The sequence below is a fragment of the Ambystoma mexicanum genome, chromosome 6q (genome assembly GCF_040938575.1).
Source record: "Ambystoma mexicanum isolate Mex_15411 chromosome 6q, UKY_AmexF1_1, whole genome shotgun sequence".
In the NCBI taxonomy this organism is placed as follows: Eukaryota; Metazoa; Chordata; class Amphibia; order Caudata; family Ambystomatidae; genus Ambystoma; species Ambystoma mexicanum.
In genome coordinates this window covers 198,486,348-198,509,563 of record NC_090937.1, presented here as the reverse complement: position 1 = coordinate 198,509,563, position 23,216 = coordinate 198,486,348, and the positions used below count along the sequence as shown (strand labels likewise).

Sequence of the window (23,216 nt, the reverse complement as noted above, 5' to 3'; positions counted from 1 at the left end):
CCCACACACATTACACATTCCCTCTGGCATTCTTAAGATAGCTGACCTACACAGACAGCTAGGAAGGCATTCACTCAGCATACACACATGCCACGTAAACACGCAAGACACCACACATCTCCCTTCCTAAAGAAACAGAAGGACGACCCTAACACACAGTACAACCAACCACTCAGGACCAAACACTGCAACCAGTCATGCAACACAGGTTTCTTGCAGATAAAGAAACAATTCATCTTCCTGCCCTGGCCTGCCACCCCTGGGCCTCAGACCTGCCACACCTGAGCAAAACTTGCTCTGAACCGAGCAACAACCTGCCTACACAGAAGCAGTAAACATACCCACACACATACAACCCTCAAAGAAAAACTAAACCTCCTTCTGCCAGAACCTGCCACATTCCAGCCTCAGATCTGCCACATCTGAGAAAAACCTAACTCCACAAACCGGAGCAACCAACAACTCAAACCGTAACCTGTCCTGTTCCTACCACCAAAAATACTTCCTGAGAATCCAACACAACCAAACGCGCCCAAACCAAAAGATCAACACAACCACACCCACTTAGCCCCAAGAACACAAAAGAAGGAAGAAAAGCAAAGCCACTCAATGGACAAAGGACACATTAAAAAAAAATACATACTGCAAAGAAACAGCACGTCAATACGCTACACAGTACATGGTTGACTAGTCCATGATACTGTGGAACCAACTACTCGACCAGACAAAGGTTAGTCAATCCTATGCACAGGTCACTTTCTACTAAGTTAATATTTGAATATCTCTGCTTCCATACACCACTCACAAACTACCTGCACATGCACTAATGTCTACTCCCTGACATTAGCTCCTCAAACAACGCCTACTGCTAATCGGTGCATAAACTCCAAAACTGCACACCAGGAACGCCTCAACCCTGGGCAGTGGTTTGCTAGGCCACAAGCCGGGTGAAACATTCTCAACTCCTACTCTTGCCTGGTAACCCAACTACACCCGGGACTTCCACACCCTAACCAGTGGTTCGCTACAACACTGGCTTAATGGGAGTTTACAACAGCTACTCCAGCTATACTCAAGATACCTACTTGCAAAGGGTGTAATTGCACCCTCCAGGAACACTACAAACAAGTACACAACAACCTCCTCTACTATTGTGATATGCAACTGCACAATCACTACCAACATCACCACAAGTGCTACAAAACTGCACCACTAAGGACAATACTACCACTTGGGCTACACAACCAAACACATATGACAAAATGACTACAGGTGCTAGACCACTGCACCCAAACTAAACTTTGCACAACATCACAAGCTCTCCACTAGCAATGACTGTTAGGGAGAATTCTCTGATAAGGCTAATTTCCCAAACCTAGTGAGTCCCCCAGAAGCTTTGCTGGATTTTTGGGGTTTGTTTTTTCTCCTGCTAAGAGTGAGACTCTTTTTCCCCCACTGTTAGGCATGATTTGAGTTATGTCTTTGACTTGTTATGTGCTTATGGGCTATGGGGTTTTCTTTTTACTCCATAGGGTCTCATCTGTTTTTCTGTATGTGTGGTACACAGCACCCTCAGTGCAGTACCACAGAGGTGTCACAGTAACCCCCCAAACATGGACTCCCATTGGCTTTACTAGTCCAAAATTGTGAACAGAACCAGTACAAACCATCATATTGAGGAAGTACTGGTAAGGGGTAATTCGATTGCCCCTGGGTCTGTTTTCGAGGGGGCACTGTCCCGTCCCCCCTCGTTGAGTTTCTGGCTGGTGGCAGTGGTTACCACGCGAAATATTCCACCGGAATATTCTCTATGGGATTTTCCCATTGATTTTAAACGCACCACTTTTTGGTGCAATGTTAAAGATACCGCCGGTTTATTTATTTAATATTAAATCACCGGTTGGGTCTTTATGCCAGAACTCGATTCTAAAATGGCGTTTGTGTCAGTCTCTGTAACTCTGACCAAGGTCGAGCCCTTTGTTCCACTTTTTGACGGGCTTCTCCACAAAAGCCCTCCAAATGGTGCCACTCTGTCTGGGTTCCACAGGAAGGGTGGAGGGGGGGAATTGGCACCCTGGACTGCGTTGCTTTAGCGACCCAAGTCGCACTCTACTCTGATTGACCCAGTGATGAGCCGCCCGGCTCACCACTTAGCATGTGTGATTGACAGCTACGCTGATGAATGGGGGGTTTTCTGCATAAAAGCAGGGCTTTTGGGACTGGAACTTCAGAAGTCGCCACAGGACCTAAGAATCCGAAGAGGGAAGAAGCTGAGCCATCTGCAACGACGACACCACCGGTGAAGCCCTGCTGCAGCTACCTCACCACTTTCCCCGACGACAAGAGAAGATCTTCTGCTGGACGAGTCTTCTTCCTCTCAGCTGGTGGGATCAACCAGTTTGCCCTTTTCACCTTCCAAAGACGCCACTTGGTGGAATCGCCCGTGCCAAGCACCCCGGCGGCCAGAGAGCCAAGCTCACCACTTTTGACCGCGAATAAAAGGACTGCACCTTTTAATCGGGAACCCTGCGGCTGGTTTCATCCCTGTGCAGTGCAACGACTCCCCATTCCCTCCTCGACGAGATCTTCTCTTCCCCTGGTCGGAACCACGAACTTCAACCACTGCCAGGAACAACTGCCCCCGCTGGAGCTTCCTTTCTCTTTAAGGTACTGTGTCCTGCCTGGCCTCCCTTTCTACAGATTGCTAAAGGTGACCCTTAAATCCTTGGCTTCTAAACTGGGTTGGCTCCAGGCCTAACTATATCTTTTACATCACCCCAACCTCTTTTGAACACTCTGCAAAGACTTTTAGTGCACTTTAAATCGTGTGATCCTGGGCACATTTTGCTTTGCTCCATTTAAAGTGGGCCTGGCCTATGAACTTGGGCTCTACAGTATAACCTGCATTTCTCCCCTTGCTCTGAACTCTTAAAAGTGTTGGGAACGGTTCTACCTTTATGCTCTGCCTTTTTCTCCCCCTTTAACTACAAATAGTAGTGTTTTAACCCTGACTTGTCTGATAACTATTAAGGGAAGTGTGTATACTTTACCTGACTGTGTTTTAACTTGCTTTTGATTGAGAGGGCTAGTATATGCCATAAAGTGTGTTTTAAATAAATAATTATATACTTTTTATACAAAGCTCTGGTCAGTGTTTGTTTGCTCTACTGTGTTTTGGCCCTATTGTGTATACTCTACATACTGCCCTACTCTTCTTGATAAAAGTCTGACTGCTCAGCCACAGCTACCAGGTAAATCTGGGTGGTGCAGACATTTCATGCAGATGGCATTTAAAATGCCCCAAGCCCATCTAAAACATGTAATTGTCAAGAAAACAAAACACAAAACTTTTGGACTACATGATGCACAAAACACTGCTGTAAACGTGCACTTAACTTAAACATGTCACACAGAAATCATCATGCAAAAACATTACCTTTGTTTGTAAAACATTCCACTTTTTCACTACTGTGCACATGTTTCACCAACATCAAAATCAACAGCAACCTACTTACCGCATACAAGTTAAAGCACTACTATTATAGTAAACCACATGAAATGCTCCAGAATTCTTCAAACGTTACTCCTCTCACTTGCACTTCGTTTATGTACTATTCCTAAACTGGCAATCTCATCATTGGATTGTAGCCCATTTACGTTATCAAAATTGCTTTGACATTGTCGAATGCGCTCTGGAAAATCAGGCCGTGATACAGAAAAATGTACGAGAAGGAAAAGCAGCTACGATCCCATCTGCAACGTGAACATTATTCTCTGTGCGTAACTTTGAGAACAGTCCCCAAACAGCCTGCCAGTCTCCCAACATGAAACTAGTCCACAGGAAAAGTGACGATCACCAGCACCACCGCATGAATTGAACGCAGTACCATTTTGCACTTGAAATATGGGCAAGATGAACTCCCAGCGCCACCGGATAAGAGCACACATGATAACCGGCAAAGTCACTTTGGATCCCTTCCCTCAGCACTCCAGCATTCGCGTGCTTTCCCCAAGCACCGCCTTTAACCTTTATGGATTTACTCTGCTGCTAGTACACACCGTTGCCCCAACAGATATGACATGCAACGACTGCTCCAGTCTAGAAAGATGATCCAGTCTAGAAAGAGCCTCCAGCCATAATTTCTGTGCACGTCACGATGCATGGAACGTTTTGAGGGTCTTTTCTTCACCAGTGTCCCAGAGCTCCTTTATTGATCCTAACATCGCAAGGCTTCGAAGCCATCACTATCCTGCAAACCAAGGTAGCTGACTTCATCACTACCCCAACGAGCACAGACGGAGACAGAGCTCCACGGCACTAACGGCCGCTGACCACCAAAGGATGAAATAATTCCTTTAGCACACGCAGACAGGCCAATAAGGCCCCCAAGGAGCTCTGCTTTAAGACCTCACGAGTGCCTGCACGTTCCCTTCTGCACTGGCAAAGGGCCAAAGCAGCCCTCCCGTCTCTCCCTGGACACCCGCAAAGTTCCCTCTGATACAGGACTGCCTGGGTTGTTGTTGCGTGTCACAGACACTCAATTCATGGAACTATGACGCTCTCCCTCATGACACCACCAGTACTCCAGCTGCGCATCTCAGACAGCTCCGTACTCCTGCTGCTCCACTTGACACGGCCTGGACGACTTCTGGTCTCTCCCAACACACACCTGCCGGTTGAGGAGCATACTCCAATCTTCATCTGCTGCACCGCTTCTCTGGCTACACGCTTAACCCAGCACACCAGACAACTCCTGCAGGAGCCTCTTGCTGCTGTGCCACTCTCCATGCTGGCTCCAGTCTCCAACCGAGCGTGGCCCCAGCCAACCTCTGTCTGGCACCATCATCAAGGGCTCACTCCTCAAGCATCCTCGTCGCCAAAATGTAGTATCTGGGAAACTCATGTAAGTCACCCAGCAAGCATGTAACACGCAGGAGTCAAGTAAGTACAAAAGGAAATGTACTTTAATGCTTAGAACTCAGGAAGGTTACACAGGAGTAAAGGGTTAGGCATCCTTCTGCTACAGGTTCCCATCTCCAAGCGCCTCACCAATGGTCCTCTCTAGAATTCCCCACACACAACATTCTATATCCCTTGTGGCATTCCCAAGATAGCTGAGCCAGACAGACAGCTAGGAAAGCTTTCACTCAGCATGCACACATGCCAAGTAAAAACGCCAGACACCACAGGCCCTGATCTCTGAATGAAGAATACGATCCCCCTCTTGCGAGAGGAGATGCTCCCTTTGAGGAAGACTAATTGGAGGGCAGATACACATTTGCAGAAGTTCCGGGTACCACGGCCTTCTGACACAGTCCGGAGCAATCGGGATCATGGATTTCCAAAACTTTCTCAACCTCCTGAGAACATGAGGAATGACTGGGATTGGTGGAAACACGTAGAGAAGTGGAAATTCCCAGTCCACTATGAATGCATCCCCATGAGCTTGTAATTGGTAATTGGTTATTTATAAAGCGCTTAATACCCAGAGGTTTCTAAGCGCGGACCGGGAATCAAACCTGTGTGGATCAGAGTTGTCTTGCTTCCAAGTCGAGCGCGTTGCCCCTGAGCTATCCTCCTCTCTGAATGAAATTCCCATGGAGCAGAACAGGTCGCACTTCCTGTTGACACGACGCAAACAGATCCACTTGAGGGAGTCCCCAAAGGATGAAAATCTCTTGAAGGACTTCTTGAGCTAACTCCCACTTGTGGGAGGTTGTGCCTTGCCTACTCAGAGCGTCCGCTGCCATGTTTTCCTCTCTGGCCAGATGAACTGCCTAAAGAGAGATTCCCTCTTGCAGTGCCCAAAACCAGAGCTGCATTGCTACCCTGCACAGTGGCAGTGACCCTACACCACCTCTCTTGTTGAGGTAGTGCATGCCCACTGTTGTCTGTCATTATCAGGACACTTCGACCGCACAGAGGACAGAAAGGCCATCAGTGATAGTCTGATTGCCCTCAGCTCCAAAAGGTTGATATGCAGTTTGGACTCGGAGACCAGTGTCCGCTGATTGTCAGCTCGCTGGCTTGACCCCCTCGCCCCAGCCTTAGAGGGAGGCGTCTGTAACCACTGGAATCTCCAGCCATGGCTGCCAAAAGGGTCCCCCTTTTAACACATTCTCTTTGGCGGACCACCACATGAGATCCTGCGCAAACCCGCTCAGGATCCATACCAGATCCACCATCCTGCCGGAGAACTGGGACCACTGAGTCTTAAGGGACCTCATTCTCAGGCGGGACTCTGGCACTAGGAAAACGCAGGATGCCATGAGACCGAGCAACCTCAGAAAATCAAAGACCAGAAGATTTGTGGCACTCTTTGTCTACCATCTGCGATACATGGAAAGCCCTTACCACAGGAGGCAAAGCTTTCCCCGCAGAGAGTCCAGGACAGCTCCAATGAATTGCAGCTTTTGGGAAGGTGTCATGTGGGACTACTTCAAGTTGAAGGAGAAGCCCAGCCTGTGGAGAGAGCGACAGGTGCTGTCCAGATGTTCCAGAGCCTATTCATGTAAACAGCCTCTGATCAGCCAATCGTCCAGGTAGGGGTAGATGTAAATCCCCCCCTCTGTAGATTCACTGCCATAAGCTTGGTGAAGAACTTCGGGGCAGAGATCAGCCCGAATGGCAGTACACAAAATATATGGCGAAAACTGCCAACAGCGAATCTCAGGAAATAAGCATCCTGAAGATCCAATGACACCATCCAATCCTGGAGCTGAAGGGCCTGGAGGATCTGCAAGAGTGACCATCTTGAACTGGTCCTTCCTGAGGAACTCCTTGCACACTCCCTTGTGCACCCTCTTCTCAAGAAACCCACAGCCGACCCCTCCTGCCCGGCTAACTATCGCCCGATCTCCATCACTCCTTTCCTGGGCAAACTCCTGGAAAAGCTGGCCATCTCCGAGCTTAATCTTCACACTGAATCTGTTGGTTGTCTCCATGACCATCAGTCTGGCTTCAGAGCTGCTAGAAGCACAGAAACTGCACACCTGAACATCAGTGAAGACCTGCTCTCAAACCTTGATTCCAATACCCTGTGTCCACATCTTACTTGATCTCTCTTCTACCTTTGACACAGTCAACCATGCCATCCTGCTCAACCGTCTCCGTGATAACCTGGGTATCACCGATCAGGCCCTGGCCTGGCTGACCTCTTTCCTCTCTGATCGACCCTCCCAGGTCCAACTTGGGTCCTTCCTCTCCTCTATCTCTACCTGTGGTGTTCCCCAGGGGCCTAACCTCTCTCTTTGGCTGTTCAACCAATATCTGGCACTTCTTGCCCACTACATTGCTGCTCTCTGCCCCAACTTTCAGTGCTATGTGGACGACAATCTGCTCATTTTCAGGCTCCCTTTCGCCACCTCTTTGTCTCTCATCTCTGACTGACTGTCCACTATCCAGGAGTGGTATGCCGCCAAGGATCTCTGCCTTAATGCCAGTAAAGCAGATTCTCCTCATCGGCACACATGCCTCCTCCTTTCCCATCGCTCTTTGGCCGGCCTCTCTTGGACCACTTTCTTCTCCCACCTGTGAGGCTAAAAACCTCAGGGTCATCTTCGACTCCACACTCCTTCTCTCATCACATCTCTGACGTCTCTAAGAAGTCACACTACCAGCGGCACCGCCTCAGAGGTATTCTTCCTTTCTTCTCCTTCCCCCCAGAAGCTCACTCTCTCCAGAGCTCTGGTTCTTTCTAGGCTGGGCTACTGCAACAGCCTCTTTCTAAATCTGCCTGCTTCTACTCTCCGCCCTCTGCAACTCATCCAGAACAGGACTGCAAGACTTGTCCTTGGCCTCAAGCCCAGGGATCTTATCTCTCCAGGACTGAAATCTCTGCACTGGCTCCCAGTGGCTGTGAGGATAAGGTTCAAAACCCTCTGCATTGTCCAAAGGCCTTCTGGGGCCTCAATACCTTCAACTCTCTCTTCCTAAATATCTTCCTTCACGAGCTCTTCGCTCATCCGCTTCCAACTCCCCCAGGGTCAGTCGCTTCTCCAAGCAACAAGTTGGTGGTTGATCTTTTTCTTCAGCCTCCTTCTGGAACAGCCTCCCTGAAACTTGAGGAGAACCATCTCTGATTCCGAAAGCACCTCAAGATCTTCCACTTTGCTTCTGCATTCTCTCCTCTACCCTGCTGAACTCCTGACTGAAACTGCACTGGTCACCTGGCTACCCTCTGTTCTCGGGCCCAGATCCCTTGCCCCGCCAGCTGCACACCTGCACTGCTTCCTGGGCAACCCGTGCACTTGGGGGCTGTTCTGTATCCCTAAAGCCCCACCAACGCATGACACTTGATGTCTGCACTTACCCCTGCACTTGCCACAAGCTGGCTGCACTTTTTACCTATTGTTTCTATTTATTTTATTTATTTATTACTGTTGGTCCTATGTACTGCACTACCCTTCCTCCCCCCTGCACTTTCCCTTTCCCCCCTCCCCTGCACTTGCGCGTTCTCAATGTCACCTGGCCTAGTAAGATTGTTGTCTCTGTCTTCCCTCTGTTCCCCCTACCTTGCCTCGTCGCGCCTTGAAACACTTGTGTATAGGCATGTTATAAATGCCATATCATATCAGAACTCAAGTCCAAGATGGGTCACAAACCTCTGTCCTTTTTCAGAATCAGAAAATAAGCAGAGTACCATCCTTGATTTCTTTCTGCTACAGGTACCTGTTCGATTGCACCCTTCTCCAACAGTGTCTGCACTTCCTGTAGAAGGAACAGATCTGGTACTTTCAAGGACTGGCCTCACAGGGGACAGTTGGTGGTTTCCTCGGAAAGGATTCGGTAAATATGAGCAACAGTTTGTAGAGCCCAAGCATCTTTAATGATGCTTCACCATTCCTTCAGATGCTTACTTAACCTGCCTCCTACCACAGACAAAGACTAAAGTCTTCAAAGTGGTTTTAGGGCACCGGTCAGTGCGGAAGGCAAGGAAGTGGATTCTGCAGCAGCCCCTCTGCCTGTATGACCTCAGCCGCCCCGTGGTTGCCTTCTCGGTCTCCTTTGCATAAACTGACTCTTGCTTTCCCAACAGAGGAATAGTACAGAAATTAATGGTTTCTCCATTCCTGGGTAGAGGACGGAATTGATTGACCCCGTTGGGACTGCCTAATGGCCAGAGTCAGATTTAGCTGCTGCCTTAGACAACTGCAATTTTTCAAGGATTTCATCTGCTTTTTTCCCAAACAAATAGGATATTTCAAACGGCATATCCAACAGCCTGAATTGCATATCAGAAGCAAACCCTGATTGTCTTAGCCTGTCGAATCGTCTAAACACTGTACCGGCAGCCATAGAACGGCTAATATGGTCTGCAGTATCCAGACCTGACTGCAAGGACTGACACATTGCGTCCTTTCCATATTGAATAAGGTTCATAAAACCATCCCTTTCTTCACCCTCTGGGATGTGCTTAGATGCATTGAGCCTTTTATCCTCCCTGTCTGGAGGCACTGTCATAGGCTCCTCTCTCAGAAGCAGAAGTGGCTGCTTGAACAACAAAGCTTTGTGGACCATGATGTTTCGAAAAACTCCAGATCCATTGATGACGACCTGTATTTCTTTGTAAAGTCTTTGTGGACAGCAGGAGTGGTGTCCAGTCTTTTCCAGTTCTCCAATACTCTATTCTTGACTACTATGCAGTGGTCGAAGTGTACAAAAAGTAGTAGTGGAACTATGTTCCCTACTGGCCTGCACCACTCCTCACAGACCCCCATTGCCACCCCCTCACACGCACAATACAAAGCCCAAAACACATGCTCCTGCTGTTTAGGGGAACGCTCGGTGCAGTGCACTGAAAGTGAAATTTCCTACACTTTATTTTAAAACGAAACCATTCTGGAACTGTTTCTTTTTCAGTAGAGGAGCACTGCTCCCGACCGCTCCCGTCCACTGCTACTATGTGAAAAGGAACGGTTGGTTCCTTCGGTGGCCCCTTATCCAAATTATCAGTCAAGTTATCTAGTTTATACTCAACAGATCATATTCCCCAGCCCAGGCATTCTATTACCTTTGCCATTACTGATCTATAAAAAGCATCAGCATGACCCCGAGCCCTCAGGGGTGCTAAAATCAACTTCTGGGGAAGTAGACAGACCACTGGCATCCTTTAGGGTGTTTAGAATGTCCCTCATTCTTGATTCCTGGGATATTAGCTCCTGTGGAACACCAGGAGTGCCGTACTCCAGGCCAAAACCATAATTAGGGCTTTCCTCTTCCACCTCCTCCTCCTCCACAAGAATAGAGGCCAGAGACTTTAAAAAGTCTCTTTTGTCCTGAGGTTTGTAAAGGGTTCCGAAAAAGGACGTCAAGGACCTCGACTCAGTCAACTTCCGACATCAATGAGCTCGACTTTGATGCTTTCGACAGTGTCGAGTGGGTGGGAGGATGAGTATCCCTTCGAGGCATTAAGGCCATGAGGTGCACAAGATGCCTTTGATGACCTGCTGTCCGGGCTCTTGGGTGTGCAGTCAGTGGTTTTCATCGACTCCCTGTCGGCCTTTGGCGCAATGGGGTCGGAAGTCTCTAATGACTTCTTCGAAGGGGCTGATGTCGCTGCCTTCACAAACACCTCCATCATCTGCAGATGGAATTTATCCAGTTCTGCCTCACTAGCCCCCTTCTTTGGAAAGCTTACCAGTTTCCCTTCGGACGAGGAATCTGTAGGTGACGATCACAAGCGATGATGTCTCTTCTTAGATCTCAGGGAAGACTATTAAGAGAAATGACAAGATCTTGAGTGCTTAGCGCGCTTGCTATGCCTCTTGGCCTGGTGTGGATACCTCTTTCTTGGGCTCTTATCTTCTGACCATTTCTTTGTGGGGGTTACCGAAGACTATTTTGGTGAGGGTTTGCCTAAAGCAAGTTTATTTTAAAGCTTTTCCAGTCAGACTGGCACAAGCCACAATCGTCGACGATGTGGCCAGACCGCAGGCACCAGAGACATACCTGATGAGGATCGGTTATAGACATTTTAGCAGAACACCGTTTTTAGGGTATCAGTCGTCATTCTTGGACAAAACTCGTAACTATGCAGTTATCAAACACGCTGAGGCGAAGAACTGCTTCCAGCAGCTGTGCGGAAAAACAGAACTGAGGCAACGGGCATGTGGCATGCCTTTTATACCAGCATCAACGGCATACACTAGGAGGACGGAGGCCCTCGAAATACACAAGGTCAATGATGATCGACAAGTTTCCGATCTGCAAGCAGGATATCAGAGTACATCAAAGACGAGTAATATGTGGGAGGACACAATCCATTCAAAATGGATGTATTTTAAGGGGGCTAGAGTGGCATCGGGAATCGTTACAATGATCTCCCACCATCCAATCTGGAAATGCGAGGGACTGCACTAGAGGCCGGAAATCAGTGGGGTGAGAGTGTGGGGTGTATGTTATAATCTGCATAAAACAGCCAATTAAAAACAGGAAGTGTGGGCTATTTTGGCCACATGGTCTTTCATATTTAGGGCTGATTCAAGTATGAAGCCAATGCAGCTACCTCAGGAAATCGGGCGTGACTACAGTAGGGGTACTCCAGACTGGACCGGGACTGTGGAACAAGAGGGAGTTCATATAGAAATAAATCTGTTTTGAGGGTTTTGATTTCAGGGAGTTCTTGGCATCCAGTTTCCTTTGGTACCAAGGCCAGGCCCCTAGGCAACATGTGTACACTGGAGATAACCTCATAGGTACGTGTGATTTATCAGCATAATGGTGCAGGAAGAAGCTATCCACTAGATGAAGGTCACACACCCCAGCTGCTCCATGTTCATATCAAAGAGTTTAGCTGGACAAGGCACAGGGGTGAGGGTGATCCGGTAAAGCACATTTAGACTCGCTGTTATCTACCCATCAAACTAGTCCAGTACAGTGACAACAATCCCCTTGAGTTCAGCCAGGAAGGAAACAACTAACCTGTGGTCGACCGTATTAAAGGCAGCTGAGGAGTTCCAAGAGACAACTCGCCCACGTGCCCATCCCCCCTCCGACGTCTCCGATTAGTATATCTAGGACATTGTAACATACATATGGAAACAAAGCCTCTCTTACCATATTCCTCTATTTTACCAGTCAGTGCATCAGGATTTTCATCCAAGAAGAAATCTGGAAGCAACGGGTGGCCTAAAAATAAACACATTGTCGCCGTTTTATTTACTGAAAATGTGCATGTATTACTTTCCATTTCATGTTTTTGCTTTCATTCAAATACATTTGTTAGTGGTTCTCAATTTACAAAAAAGCCAGGAATAAAACCAATTTAGATACATGGTATCATGAGAGAATAGGGAAACAGACATTTCTATGAAACACAATATTACAGAGAAAACAGCAGCCATTTTATGAATTGGTTCAGAGCTGAATCAGCAAAAACTGACAATGGGATGATTCAAGCATGTAACTTTGACAGATTACCTATGCACATAGTAAGCATAGGTACATGTGGAACCTGCGACATGTCGAACAGAAGGGTCTCCGACTTTGGGTCTTTGCAAAGAAAACTGTTTATTAAGCAAGTGTAAAACCAAACAGGGTTTGAGGAATAAAGCAAAATGTTCAAACACAAATGATTTAGAAGTGCATCCGTGTGTGAATAACAAAAACGTAAGGTGCACTTCACCCACTGTGGGGAATCCTGCGGATCCCTCACCAAAACCCTGCCTACAGTCTCTTCCCATGTAGTCAGGAGAGGGCAGACTCTTCCTGATCCTAACTCTGGGTGTGGTGTTCTGCGGGAGGATCTCATGGGGGAGGGGGGGGGGGAGGGGAATGTTAACCACCATACTGGCCAAGCGCCTGACCAGGATAATGGGGGGCTTGATACATAGTGACCAAAATGGCTTTACACCAGGGCGCAGCACAGCGTTGTACTTACGCAGACTGCAACACATACACAAGCAAACAGCTGCACCTTTACAGTATGCCATACTCTCCCTGGACGCCACAAAGGAGTTTGACTCAATATTTTGGAAATGGCTGGTGGCAACACTGAGGGGAATTTTGATTTGGGGAAGGATTCATCCGATGGGTGCGGATATTATACACTAATCCAAAGGCCAGGGTTAAAACACGGAGGATGGTGTCAGCAATCTGGGACATCAAGAGAGGTACGAGACAGGGATGCCTACTATCCCCAATGTTGTACGTGCTGGGCCTCGAGCCCATAGCCATATACCTCAGGAAGCAACACCTGGATGCTGGCATCTGGGTTGGGGAAACAGGACACCTGTCATCACTTTATGCGGACAACGTGCTGCTGTACGTGAGAGATCCACACCTGAATGTACCAGTGATCCTGGACACACTTGATAACTACGCCAAAGTGTCAGGTATCCACTTCAGCAAAACCAAATCCTGCATATTCCCGTTGGCGCGGCTGAGAGGGAAGAATGTCGAACTACCTGCGGTGGGACTCAATTGGGAGGTGGACACATTCAAGTACTTGGGGGTGAACATTAGACTTACACCGGAACAAATGCACAAACTTAATACAGCAAAGGTGGTGCAGGGCTTGAGGAAGTCCATGAAGTTCTGGTTGAAGCTGCCACTATCACTGTTAGGTAGGGTAGCCATCACCAAAATGATTATTCTCCCGTAGTTTTTGTACTTCTTCAACAATGTGCACTACTATGTAGGGGCGTCCTTTTTCCGCTCCTTGGAGGTGCTGCTCCGAGAATTGTTGTGGGGCGCTAACCGCCACAGACTTTCACTAGCAATTTTATATCTACCATACGATAAGGGCGGGTGAAATTGCCAAATCTCGAGAGGTACTACCTGCCAGCACAGCTCAGTCACGAAGTTAAATGGCTAGCAGACGAGACTACCTCGGAAACAGACTTACTGCAACACCTAGTGGCTCCCATCAAACTAAAAGAAATATGGTGGGTAAAACAGGAGGGCCCGAAACACACTCCACTGATAACACTGGGGAGGAAGGTGTGGAGGAGAGCGCACATCCTACTGAAACTAGTAAACCCCTACTCACCGGAGATGGCGATAGCGGCTGAAACATGCAGAGACAGCACAGATATGGCACTAGTAAGAAAATAGGAAGGGATGGGGACATGGGAGACATATATGAAGATGGGGTGTTAAGGGAATTCGTCTCAATGCAAGAAAGAGAGGCGCTGCCGAACGGGCAATTTCTCTGGTACCGCAGAGTCCGGGAAACAGCCAAAGAAAGATGGGAGGGCTAGCCAGAGGAACCACAGGCGAGTCCACTGCTGACCCAGATGTACAATTTGAATGACGGCTGGAGACTGACTTCTAGGCTGTACAGCATGCTGATACACACCCAACCCCAAGGGCACCGCACTGAAAGAACAATGGGAGAGAGACGTAGGTGCAAGCATAACAGAGAAAGAATGGGAGAGAATACTGGGCTTCCCCAAGGCTGTATCGAGGAACCAGCGCTTCAAATTAATACAATTGAATGTGCTGTACCGTACACACATGACCCCGTACAGAAGAGCTATGTTTAACAAGGAAGCAAGTTCACAATGCCTGTGGTGCAGGGGCGAGGATGATGACCTGCTACACATGTTCTGGGGGTGTGCGCGTGTGCGAAGTTTCTGGGCACGCATAGAGCGAGCATGTAGGGAGGCTGGAATAAAGAGGTATGAGAGGTCACTGAAAGAATGCCTGCTTGGTGCCTACCCCAGGATCAGCAAACAAACATGTGGTTAGGTTTATGGACCTGGCATGCATATTAGCCAAAAGAACCATCGCCATGTCCTGGAAAGCTGCTGCGGGGCCACAATATGGAAAATGGCGCAAAGAATTTGAAAGGTGGGCAGAGGCGGAGACCAAGGTGTGGGTGGAGGGAGCTAACAGATCGGAACCAGATGGTATTGACAAATGTGTGGCATGGAAAGCGTTGCTCTGGGACAAGTTCCACCCGTCCGACAAGCCCCCATGAATGCACCAACTAAAACAGGAATCACCCGCGTTGTGCCCAACTAATCAACCCGATCACACCAAAGTGACATTGCCCAACTGGAGATATGAGGAGCGGAAGCTACAGCCCCAGACATTGAAGCGCTTGCCCCAACTGAGGTTATAAGTAACACAAAGCATGTGTAGGAAGTTGTTTGTTGTTGTTAATCAAATGTAGGCATGTGATATGGAAACTGAAATACATGACTAACTACACAAATGCCATACAAAACATCTAAAAATAAAATGGGGGGGGGGGAAATCATACTGGGAGGAACCTCTTTTTAACTTTACCTGTAACCTCTCCCTTTTAATGGCTTTTTGCAAACCCGAAGAAGTAGATAAACTTAGTTCACTAAAGTGAACAACAAGTCCCATACTACCACGAGGAAGAGGTGCTCAGGAGGCATGTAGAAGTGGTAGGACAGGCAAGTAGGCCTAGCAACCTTTGCCAAGGTCAGACAATTAACACTAAGGGCCCGCACCTGAACTTAATTGCCCCATTTTTAACCATAAAAGGCTGCAGCGGGAAGGAGCTGGAGCCAGTGCTCGAGATAAGGTTTGTACCAGGCATTTCTATGCATTAAAATCTTGTAAATATGGATTAATTATTTGCCTGTGTCCATTTATGCACAAATTTAGAGCAGAGGGCAGTGCAAAGGTCCGGTTACTTGAAAGAATCTAGACCGCGTCTTTTGATTTTCATCTACATGTATGTAATTGCAAGCCATGGAGAAAAGCCTCTGAAACAGAATGGATTCCTCTGAAGCCTTTTAAAAAAAGAAACTGCACACTCTAATAAAAGGAACTGTTTCTTTCCATTCAGCTTCTGCTGTGTTGTACATAGATGCTCATGGAGCAAACAAAAGCACTGTACATATTTATTTTCCTAGCATTTTAGGATTGTATAATTAAAAGGATGGAAAACTAAGTTGCAATTGAGAATTAATCTTTTGTAACAAATTATGCTTTTTTTTCCAGTGAAAGCAAACCAGTATTGCACACATGTATTTTTCAGAGTTCCTGTGCTGTGTGCATAATCATGTGGAAGCAGATCAGGTTTACACTTTTAATTTAATGTACACTCTAATAATAAAAACAGTGTGTAAAATGATGAGTATGCATGGTCAGTTTACATCCATTCAACCTTGCAGTCAATGTGGTACATTACTATAAATGGTCAGTGGAAACAGTCTTTGCTCAAGGGTGAGTGATGGACATTACACCAATCACAGGTGTTCTAGCCTCTCAAATCTTCAAGACTACAATTAAAATATCCAAGACCTGACTCTCCAGGAAGTGCAAGCGCTGTTCAAAAACAAACAAATTAAAGTTACATTTGTAATTGAAATAGAAACTCAGCAAAACCTGTCCCTGTGATAATCCAGATAGGTATTTAACTTTATGCAGCGCTTCATTCATGGTTTGTCCAACATCTAAAACTGATTATTATACCTCCTTTAATACTCCAATGAGATAGCTCAGCCGGTTGAGCGCTGGATGCTGCGATCTGTGCGTGATCTGTGGGTTGAAATCCCGGCAAGGACAACTCAGCATTTCATCCTTTTGAGGTCGCTAGAGTACCAAGTTCGGCTTGGTGATAATTGTGATAAATATTTTCAATGTACAGCTCTTTGCCAAAAGTGCTATTGAAATAACCATTTGACCTTGAGATTAGGTATAGAATTTAGCATGAAGTCCTTGCCCCTCTGTACTGTTGTATCAGAACATTGGCATACCATTAGGTAGTAATAGCTCAAGGAAATGAGGACTTTCATTAAACATCAAAAGACAATTCTGCTATCGAACCTCAAAACACACAATACAATTAATGTTTGCTTTACTATGTAATTTAGTAGGTTTTTGTGTTTTCAACATTTAAATATATACAGGAGAGATCAAATGGCCAGACCATAGAGAAATAATTAACAGTGTATTCTGTTACAATGCAGAAAGCTGCCGCATGGTTAAGATTTCCATACAGTTTTTGCACACGTCGACTGCATGTCACATACATTTTACTCTCTTGCAAAGGAGAAAAGTCATTTTTACTCTTGAAATCACATTTACTCTCAAAGTTTGCAAATGGGGAGTAAAATACTCCCACCTCAAAATCTTATCTGGAGCACTGGCTAGAGCAGAAGCTGGAAATCTGGCAGTAGGAGCAAAAGGAGAATAGCACGAGGCTGGCATTTCAAGAGGACGTGTGTTCACTTAAGTGACGCCGGGATGAGAGAAGAGCAGATTTCACCTGCAGGTTCCGAGTTGTTCCTGTGTTCACAAACCCTGCCTGGCTGCACAGAGACGTGGCAAAGTTGAAGGTCTTCCCAGGTGCATCTAGTAGTTGTAATTGCAGAGCCTACAACCCGAGGCCCGTGTGCAGAAGCAAGCCGAGGGATTGAGGAGTGAAGGACGGATCAGACAGACCAATGCTGCAGAGAGGTGTGGGTCCCAAGAGTGCCCGAAATAATAGAAGGAAGAGATGTCGGGAAATTGTATCGTTTATTTATTTATAGAGCGCACCTGGCCGTTAAGCAACTGGGCGCTTGCAAGAAATAAAACTTAGGTTACAGGTACAAGAATATTTTACATTTCTTATGTTACAGGATAATTTATCAGGCATTTCATATGTTGCAATGTCACATGATTTACAAGTAGGATATGTTACAGTTTCAAATATATCACATTAAATATACATAATATATGATGCAGTTGAGGCTTTTAACAGTCGTTGGTGTGAAGCCAGAGTTTGACGTTAGCTTTGAACACATGGAAGGAAGGGGTAGCTCTGAGTGAGTCTGGGATAGAGTTCCAGAGATGAGCTGCTAGTACTGGGAAGCTGGTCCCTCCAGTTATTTTCAGTTTAAAGTTGGGGATTTTGATGCTGTTAGTGTGGGCCTTTCTGATGGGTCGTTCGGATGTGTACTTTGTGAATTTCTCTGTGAGGTATGCAGGTGTGTAATGTTCAGAGTTTTAAGTTTGATACGGTTGTTAATAGCCAGCCAGTTGACAGTTCTTCTATAGTCAGATATGTGTTGTCCTTTGGGAATTACTAGAGCAGTTCTAAGGGCATTGTTCTGCAGAGTTTGGAGTTTGTTGGTGGTGTGTTTACTGGTGCCTAGGTACAGTGCATTGCAGTAGTCTAATTTGGAGAGGATGAGGGCTCGTGCTATGGTGGTACAGCTGTCTGTGGACAGGTATGGTTTGCAGGCGTGAATACGTTTGCAGGTGTAGCTAGTTGCTGAGGCTGTAGCATTTACTTGCTTGTCGAGGGTGAGAGCTGAATCTAAGTAGAATCCTAAGGTTTTAACTTCCTTGGCTACTTTGATTTTGATGCCATCAATAGTGATGGAATTGTACAAATGGGATAATTTGTTAAGTTTACTGGTAGACCCGATGATTAAGAGCTCAGTCTTGTCGTCGTTAAGACATAGGCCATGTGTGGCCATCCAAGTTTGGATGATTTGGTAGATTTTATTTATGTGGCTGGTGACATTGTCAGTCTCCCTGGATTGGGATTAGAATCTGGGTATCATCAGCGTAATTGGTGTATGAGACCCCTAGTTTGTCCAATATATCAAAGAGAGGCTTTGTAAAAATATTGTACAAAGTGGGGGAAACACATGACCCTTGAGGGACACCACAGGTGATGGCACTGGGTCCGCTGCTGATGTAGGTGAGAAGACTCTTATGGTTCTCTTATCCAAGAATGAGTTTATCCACGCCGTGGCTTTTGTGGAGAAGTTGGCGGCCGATTTGAGGTAGTTGCAAAGTACCTTGTGATCTACCAGATCGAAGGCAGCTGATAGGTCTAGGAGTAGGAGAATAGATATGTCTCCTCTATCTTTGCGTTCATCTAGTTGGTTTTTGAGATCAAGGAGAGCCGTTTCGGTTCCATGTCTCGGTCTAAATCCTGATTGTCTGGTCCCTAGTAGATTATTGATCTCCAGGTATGATTGGATCTGTAGGTATGCAGCTTTATCTAGAATTTTGAGGAGGAACGAGACAGTTGTTATGGGCCTATAGTTCTTTGGGACATTAGGGTCCAGATTTGCTTTTTTCAGTAGAGGTAGTATCCAGGCATCTTTTAGGTTGGTAGACACAGAGCATGATTTGAATAATACGTTGATAAATGATGTGATGAAAGGGGCTAGATCATGTACAGCCTCTTTGATAATTGGGTCTGGACAGGTGTCACCAAGGCATCGAGACGGTTTAAAAGACAATGGGCCTCATTACACGGACGGCGGTAAGGGTTAACGGTCACCGTTAATGGCAACGGTGACCGTTAACCCTTACCGCCGTACTACGAGGTCCCTTTGCGGGTTGGAGGAATTAACGCCTGCTTCTTGCAGGCGTTAAGTACCAACCCGCTAAGGGACCTCGGAGCTAATTACGGCACCGCAAAATTGCGGTGCCGTAATTAGCGCCTTCCCCATTCCCATAGAGCCCTATGGGGCAGAAATGGGAATGGGGAAGGGCAATGGCGGAAAGGGGATTTACCGCCCCTCCAACCTTGGAATGGGGCGGTAAATCCCCTTTCCGCCAAGGCGGTGCCGGTAATTTACCGGCATGGTCCAGGGTGCTAATAGCACCCTGGATTACCGCCTTCCGTGTAATGAGGCCCAATGATATTCTTAGTTTCGACAATACAGATGGCTCTAAAACTAAATTGGTTAAGAGGTTTAGTTTGGTTGGCAGCAAGTTCCTGAAGGATGGTTTCTTGCGTGGAGAGGGTAATGTTGTGGAGGGAGGATTCTTTGGCTGATATTTTGTCTTGTAACATTGTGATTGTGTTACATAATGCCTTTTGAATGTTCGTGCACCAGGCTTTGTCTTTGGTACAAGAGCCTATGGGTGCAATTGGGGATTCTAATTCTCTCAGGATGGAGAAGATTTCCCTGGTATTTGAGTTCGCTTTTTTGATTCTGTCATTAAAGGTCTCTTTTTTCGCCTGAATGATTTGTTTTTTGTAACTGTTGGTAAGGGCAGCAAGGAGGTTTTTGTTATGGGGATAAGGGGTTTTTCTCCAGCAGGCTTCTGCATGTCGTTTCTCTTTGCGTAGGGCTTTAAGCGTAGGAGTGTACCAGGTATTAAGATGGGCAATGGGTTTAGATTTGGTGAGCTTCAGCGGCGCAATGGCGTCAATTGCTGAGTTGATGGTGTTGTTGTACAGGCCAGCTAGATCATTAGGGTTAGTGATCAGGCTGGAGTTATTAGTGATAGGTTGGATCAGAGGGAGGAGGTTAGAGAGTGTTATATTTTTTTTGCAACGGGTGAAGGCAGGAGGAGCATGTATTTTAGTAGATTTAGGTTGGGGAAGGTCTGAAATGGTCAATGAGATGAAATAGTGATCAGCCCGCAGTGGATGTCTGCGACCCAGTCCAATGTGCGGCCTTTAGAGTGCGTGGGGCCGTTATTCCGTATGGTGAGGCCTGCTTCCAAAATGGTGTTGGCTATGGTGGAGGCATTGGTGTCTTTTAGGTCATTGTAGCCTAAGTTAAAATCGCCTAGTAGAATTATTTGTGTTCCTGGTTTGGCATTAGTGTTTAAGAGGGTGGTTAAGTCTTCTTCAAAGGTGCCTAGTGGACCAGGGGGGGTCTGTAGATAAGGTGTACCGTGATAGTGCGTGAAGCAGAGATCTCTAGTTTTAGGGAGAGTAGTTCAGCTGACGGCATAGTAATGCTGTCTATTTCTTTGATGGTTAGGTTGGTTCTGCAGATGAGCGCTATGCCACCTCCTTTGGAAGTTTCTCGATCTTTTCTGAAGATGGTGAAGCTCAGGGGTCTGGCTAACATTAGGGCAGGGCCAGCAGCTTTGTGTAGCCATGTTTCAGTAACTGCTAGGAAGTCGAGTTGGTTGCAGGTGATGTCAGCAATTTCAGAGGCGTGGGCTATTAGAGATCTAGCGTTGATGAGACCTCCCTTGAGGTTGTGTGTTACTTTAGTGTTCTAGCTTTTGTGAACCTTGTTGGGCAAATGGAATCAGCCTGCAACTGCAGTGTTTCTGGAGCCAGTGAGTGAAGCTCTGTATTCAGATTCACTGAAAAGCTCTTGCCGGTAACTTATCAGCTCCATTATCATTTGCGTAATAGCAGAAGCGAGTGGAAATATATCACATGCACATCAAAAGCAAGTTGTTGTGCTTGCGTAAACGAAAAAGCTTTTCATTTCCATTGGTGAACTTTGGAACCGCACCGAGTGGTCGCGTGTCTCAATAATAACGCTTTGTTAAATCAATCGTAAAGTTTAAACTGACTTTCACGCACTGTTACAAGGGATATTATGAGAGGTTGCGTGTGGTCAATTAGGATTCCTGATGCGAGTCAAAGTATCACTCCTTACTAATGAAAGGGAATGCAAGTCCTTACAGTTCCTCAACGTTGAAAATCTCCATCAAAGAGCGGTCACATGTACCCAAATCTGTTTTTCTTGTGAAGCTTGAACATTGTAACATTCAGAACAAGTATTTTATAAATTGTAGAAGGTGCTGAAGTAGAGAAAACAATCACTACCCAAGCCAATATGCACGCCCTCTCTATAGTGAAAGAAGCCCTATTCAAATCCAACCACCTGCACTTTGAAGTTGTTAAAGGTCCAGTGTCCTCTGATACAAGTGTGACAAGGTTATCCAAAGCGGGAAGAGTGGCAATACTGCTTTGAGTTTGCTACTGGAACCAAGAAGGTGTGAATAAAGCTAGGGAATAGGGCTGGGTTCTTGCAAGAAGATTACGACAACAATCTGTAATGCAGAGACTGCTGCAGCTGATATTGAAGCAGTCAGGAAGCAAAGACATTATACTGGTGGCAGTAATAAGGGCAGAAGACGCAAAGAAGCTGCCTTGTTCTTATGACCAAGAAAAGAAGAGTGCCTTGCCTACCTGTGGAGGTCGAATAGTGTCTTTAAATTGCCTAAAGGTACTCCAGTTGAAGCAGATCGATCATAACTGTGGTTATCTACGAGACCGTCAGTAAATGTTGCAGTAAAATTGGTTAAAGCAGTGGGCTACTGTGGAGGAAAAGAGCCTGCCTTCACAGTAACAGCATTAGAAGGGGGTTGTCAAGAAGTAGCAATACCCTGAGAATAAGCAAGCTGACAAATCATACTAAAAATGCTGCAGAGGTGATAACCAGATGGACAATTGTTGAAGCAGAAGTGGTACTTTTGTCTTTGAACTTTAACAATACCATCCTGGAAGGAGGCTATCCAGGATTACCACTGGTGCCGTTTTCTTTGCTGGAAATGGAAGGGGAACTTTTCAATAGAAAGACAAATAACTGTTAGCAGTAGATTTTTGTTTGAGTGAACTTTTTTTCTTTTGGAATTCTCAAGAACCGATTCAAGACTTTGCTTTTTGTATGAACACTTGGAGAGATTGACTTTGGGCAATCCTGGAAAAGGGATCTTCCCAGGACAGGTGAAGGTCATCAAAGTCACTGGTTGATTGGTAAACACTGGTTTATGTTGTTAATGTTTTGTTGTTTAGTGTGAGGGCCAGCTTTGTGTATGCTAGGAGATTTTCCCTTAGAACCTAGACCAGGTAGGGATCTCCCTGGTAGAGTAGGCTTACTTAGGTTATCTTTGCACTTTTTATTATTAATAAAATATCTAATTCTGAGAAAACTACAAGCAGTTGTCCACCTCACATGACTGACCCCTCACACCATGTAATCAAAAAGGTGCGCAAAGTACTAAAAATAAAAAGCGAATCAGTCAGTCACAACTAATCCTCAACTCAATATAAAGGTTTCCGGAATCAAAGGTTACTAAAATAGTGAGTTGTCAGAATGGCTAAATCAAATGGTGAAATGAGGAAAATAACTTAAGTCCTTCCCTAAAATAACAAAGTCCATCAATTCAGAGAGGCCTTCTCCCAGGCCTCCTCAGGTAGACACGCAACAGGGCCACTTATGCGAAAACTCAAACTGGGCCCTGTAGTTGCCTTCCAGGCGCAGGACCTCCTAGGGGAGGGGTCAGCTGGGCCCTGCTTTTATGCTTCCTCATCTTAGTTCTCTGGTTGAGTCATATATCCTTCTCCCTCACCTTTTCTCTTGGTTGTTTTATATGTTGCCCAACCTCCTGTTGGGGCTTCTGAGTTTCTCCCTCTCACTTTCTTCTGCAGCTTTTGCCCCTCTTCTACGTCAGGGGTCTTTTGTGCCCAAACTCCTGTTGGGGCCCATTATCCTATTGCCCTTACTCCTGTCTTCCTTTCAGGGGCTGTTGTCAGTCTCTCTTGGCTTCTCTTTCCCTTACCCACTCCGTGGGGTATTCCCAC

The 23,216-nt window shown here is 46.4% G+C and overlaps 1 protein-coding gene across 2 annotated transcripts in view; it reads right to left on the bottom strand.

Moving 5' to 3' along the window:
* HSDL2 (hydroxysteroid dehydrogenase like 2) overlaps positions 1 to 23,216 on the bottom strand; it is a 732,267-nt gene that overhangs the window by 223,872 nt on the left and 485,179 nt on the right. For both annotated transcript variants that reach the window (XM_069630633.1, XM_069630634.1), the window contains exon 8: positions 12,059 to 12,130. In XM_069630633.1, coding sequence (XP_069486734.1) covers positions 12,059 to 12,130 — 72 coding nt within the window. The remainder of the gene's footprint in view (positions 1 to 12,058; positions 12,131 to 23,216) is intronic.